The sequence below is a fragment of the Ipomoea triloba genome, chromosome 5 (genome assembly GCF_003576645.1).
Source record: "Ipomoea triloba cultivar NCNSP0323 chromosome 5, ASM357664v1".
In the NCBI taxonomy this organism is placed as follows: Eukaryota; Viridiplantae; Streptophyta; class Magnoliopsida; order Solanales; family Convolvulaceae; genus Ipomoea; species Ipomoea triloba.
The window spans coordinates 30,462,743-30,465,311 of record NC_044920.1 but is presented as its reverse complement, the minus strand read 5'-3'; the positions used below and the strand labels follow the sequence as shown (position 1 = coordinate 30,465,311).

The window sequence follows — 2,569 nt, the reverse complement described above, 5'->3', positions numbered from 1 at the left end:
GGGGGGGGGGGGGGGGGGGGGGGGGGGGGGGGGGGAGAGAGAGAGAGAAGGAAAGAAAAGAAAATACTCCACCTTTTTAATCCTCTGCACAAAAGAATCTGCAGATCCTATGGCAGAGACACATAAGATGATTGCCTTAGATATGTCCTTCAAAGATAATTTGCAGGATATGTTTCCGGCTTTCATAAAGTATAGAGGAGCTAATGTGCTGAAGAATATGGGAACTGATTCATTAAATTTTCGAACTGTTGACTCTATAGCTTCAATATCCTGTTTCGATACCTGCATGACTCATTCAGTCACTATTGCTATTCTGCATTTAACTCATCCGATAAACTCGTCTGCTTAAGCCCATTACAAACTTAAACAAGCAAATTAAAGGCATAACTACTAACGAAAAATGTTTGTTACCAGGTCTGCATGATGCACTACAACAAAATCTGCTCGGTTAAGTGCTGTAAAAGGTTCTCTTAAAGGTCCAAGCGGGAGTAACCGATGGTTGCCCCAGGGCATCATTGCATTCACCATTACAATCTCTATGTCACGCCACACGTTAAGGTGCTGCCTTCCAATTTTGATTACCCAAAAGCATCAGTGTAGGCCTTGCCTTAAACTAAATATTCAGACTTCATCAAGACACAAACCACATTACTATAAACATCATCCCACGCTATATGCAGAGGCATCAAAAGAAGGTATTGTGAAGTACTTAATTGACCAAGGCATTACTTCTTAGCGAGAAAACAATCACATAAAGAAGTTTAAACTAAAATCAAAGAGAAGTAACTCGAAGAAGATGCTAAAAGATCAACATCCAAACATTAGAAACTAAATTGGAAATGTACAGGAGAATATAGTTTCATCTGCAGACCTGCATTCCGTCATCTAAGACTGCAGCCCCAATTCGGTCCACACACAAATTAGTACGAGTACTATTGTCTTTAGGATTCATATAACCATGTCTTTGAAAAAAACTAGCAGCAATTGCAGCCCTATTTGCGCCAACACCTATCTTTACAGGCGTCTCCCGAAGATGCCTCTCGAGCATCTTAACTTCATCTGCACCACCATAGCCCTGCAAACAAATTGTTCATAAGAACTCAGCACAGTTCTAGGCAGACCAACTTGTACATCTGGGAACCACACTGCTGTTTCAGTGGTAGAAAATACATCCTCTTTGGGCACAAATCTATGTCTTTTGTCTATCACAATAACTCTTTATGATCAACCTTATACAAATCTGTGTGTGTACTAGTGCAAAATGAACAGTAGTATCTATGTTGTCCAAATTAACCACTCATGGTCCTTCAACTTTCGAAATTTAACCAGTCCTCCTAAAAGGACCACGAGCAGTTAAAATTTGATAGTTGAAGGACTATGATTGATTAACTTGGATAAAATTTGAATGTAGAAAGACCGCGTAATCAATTTGAAAGTTTAGTACTAAAGGTAGCAAAACCATTATACTCGCAAGACTTATATTAATTCAGCAAAATAGTATACAGTACATGGAAAGAAAGTTAAGTACCCTAGTAAGAATAAGGGGTGGAATCCCAGAATCAGCCAGCCAACGAGCAAGAAACTCCACCATTGGAGTCTTGCCATTGCCTCCCCAAGTCAAATTCCCGACGCTAATCACAGGTACAGGTAGCCTTACAATTCAAAGCATTCACGTCAAGGTTACCGGAAAACAAAAACTCACCCACGGAAACATTCATTGCTTTAGAACCAAAACACCTCTTGTGCTAGGCTGAGGCTGAGAATTTACCTTTGCTGGCGTAAGAACCCATATCGGTAGAGGCGATGCCGGAGGGAAACTGCTAGCCGGAAAAAAGATGATGCAAAGGACAGAAGTGGGAGAAGGGAGAGGTGGAGCGGTGAAAGAGTGGAGAGCCTCTGCGAAGGTGGAGTGTAGGCTATTTGGGTCACCAGTCTTGCCAGTTTCTCCATTGAAAACGACCAAGGAAGGCGGAGGAACTCGTATTGGGCCGTGGAGGGAAAGCGGCCTTGTAAATTGCCGAATCATTAACTGAACGGAGAGCAAATTTGATATGGTTTCCCAAATAGGAGCGGATTGTGGTGGGATTCCAACTAGGGAAAAGATACTAAGGCTTAGGCTTGTTTGAAAGTCTTCTTTCTGTAAAACAAGCCTAAACATTAGGCTGTTTTTTTGTTATTAAAAAAAAAAAACAAAATACGACAGAATACAATGAACAAAATACACATGTGTATAGGTGTTTACAAAATTTATTTATGATTGTAATGTTTAAAAATAATTGTGTATAATTAGTAAAAAAAATTATGATTTGATTTCTTAAAGTATTCATTAGGTAATGATTAAACTAATTATTTATGATTGTATTAATTATATTAATGATTAGTAATAATTGTCTATAGTTAATAAATATATTTATGATTTGTTAATGAATAAAAAGTATAAATTGACATATAATAAGGTAAATATATAAAGTCGTTAAAATTTATTATCAAATATTTATGTAGTTAATTTCACCAGAATAAATTTTGTTTGGTTAGTATGAATATCTAATTTTTGGTACTGATAAAAATA

General features: G+C 37.8%; 1 protein-coding gene across 2 annotated transcripts in view; it reads right to left on the bottom strand.

The window, feature by feature from the left end:
• LOC116019336 (probable tetraacyldisaccharide 4'-kinase, mitochondrial) overlaps positions 1-2,076 on the bottom strand; it is a 4,062-nt gene extending 1,986 nt beyond the window's left edge. The window contains exons 1-5 of one of the 2 annotated variants that reach the window (XM_031259500.1): positions 1,769-2,076; positions 1,529-1,652; positions 872-1,075; positions 412-561; positions 73-282 (exon numbers count right to left, since the gene is read on the bottom strand). In XM_031259500.1, coding sequence (XP_031115360.1) covers positions 73-282; positions 412-561; positions 872-1,075; positions 1,529-1,652; positions 1,769-1,950 — 870 coding nt within the window. In that variant the 5' untranslated portion in view covers positions 1,951-2,076. The remainder of the gene's footprint in view (positions 1-72; positions 283-411; positions 562-871; positions 1,076-1,528; positions 1,653-1,768) is intronic. The other variant, XM_031259501.1, reaches the window with a different exon arrangement.
• Between the last annotated feature and the right edge of the window lie 493 nt (positions 2,077-2,569).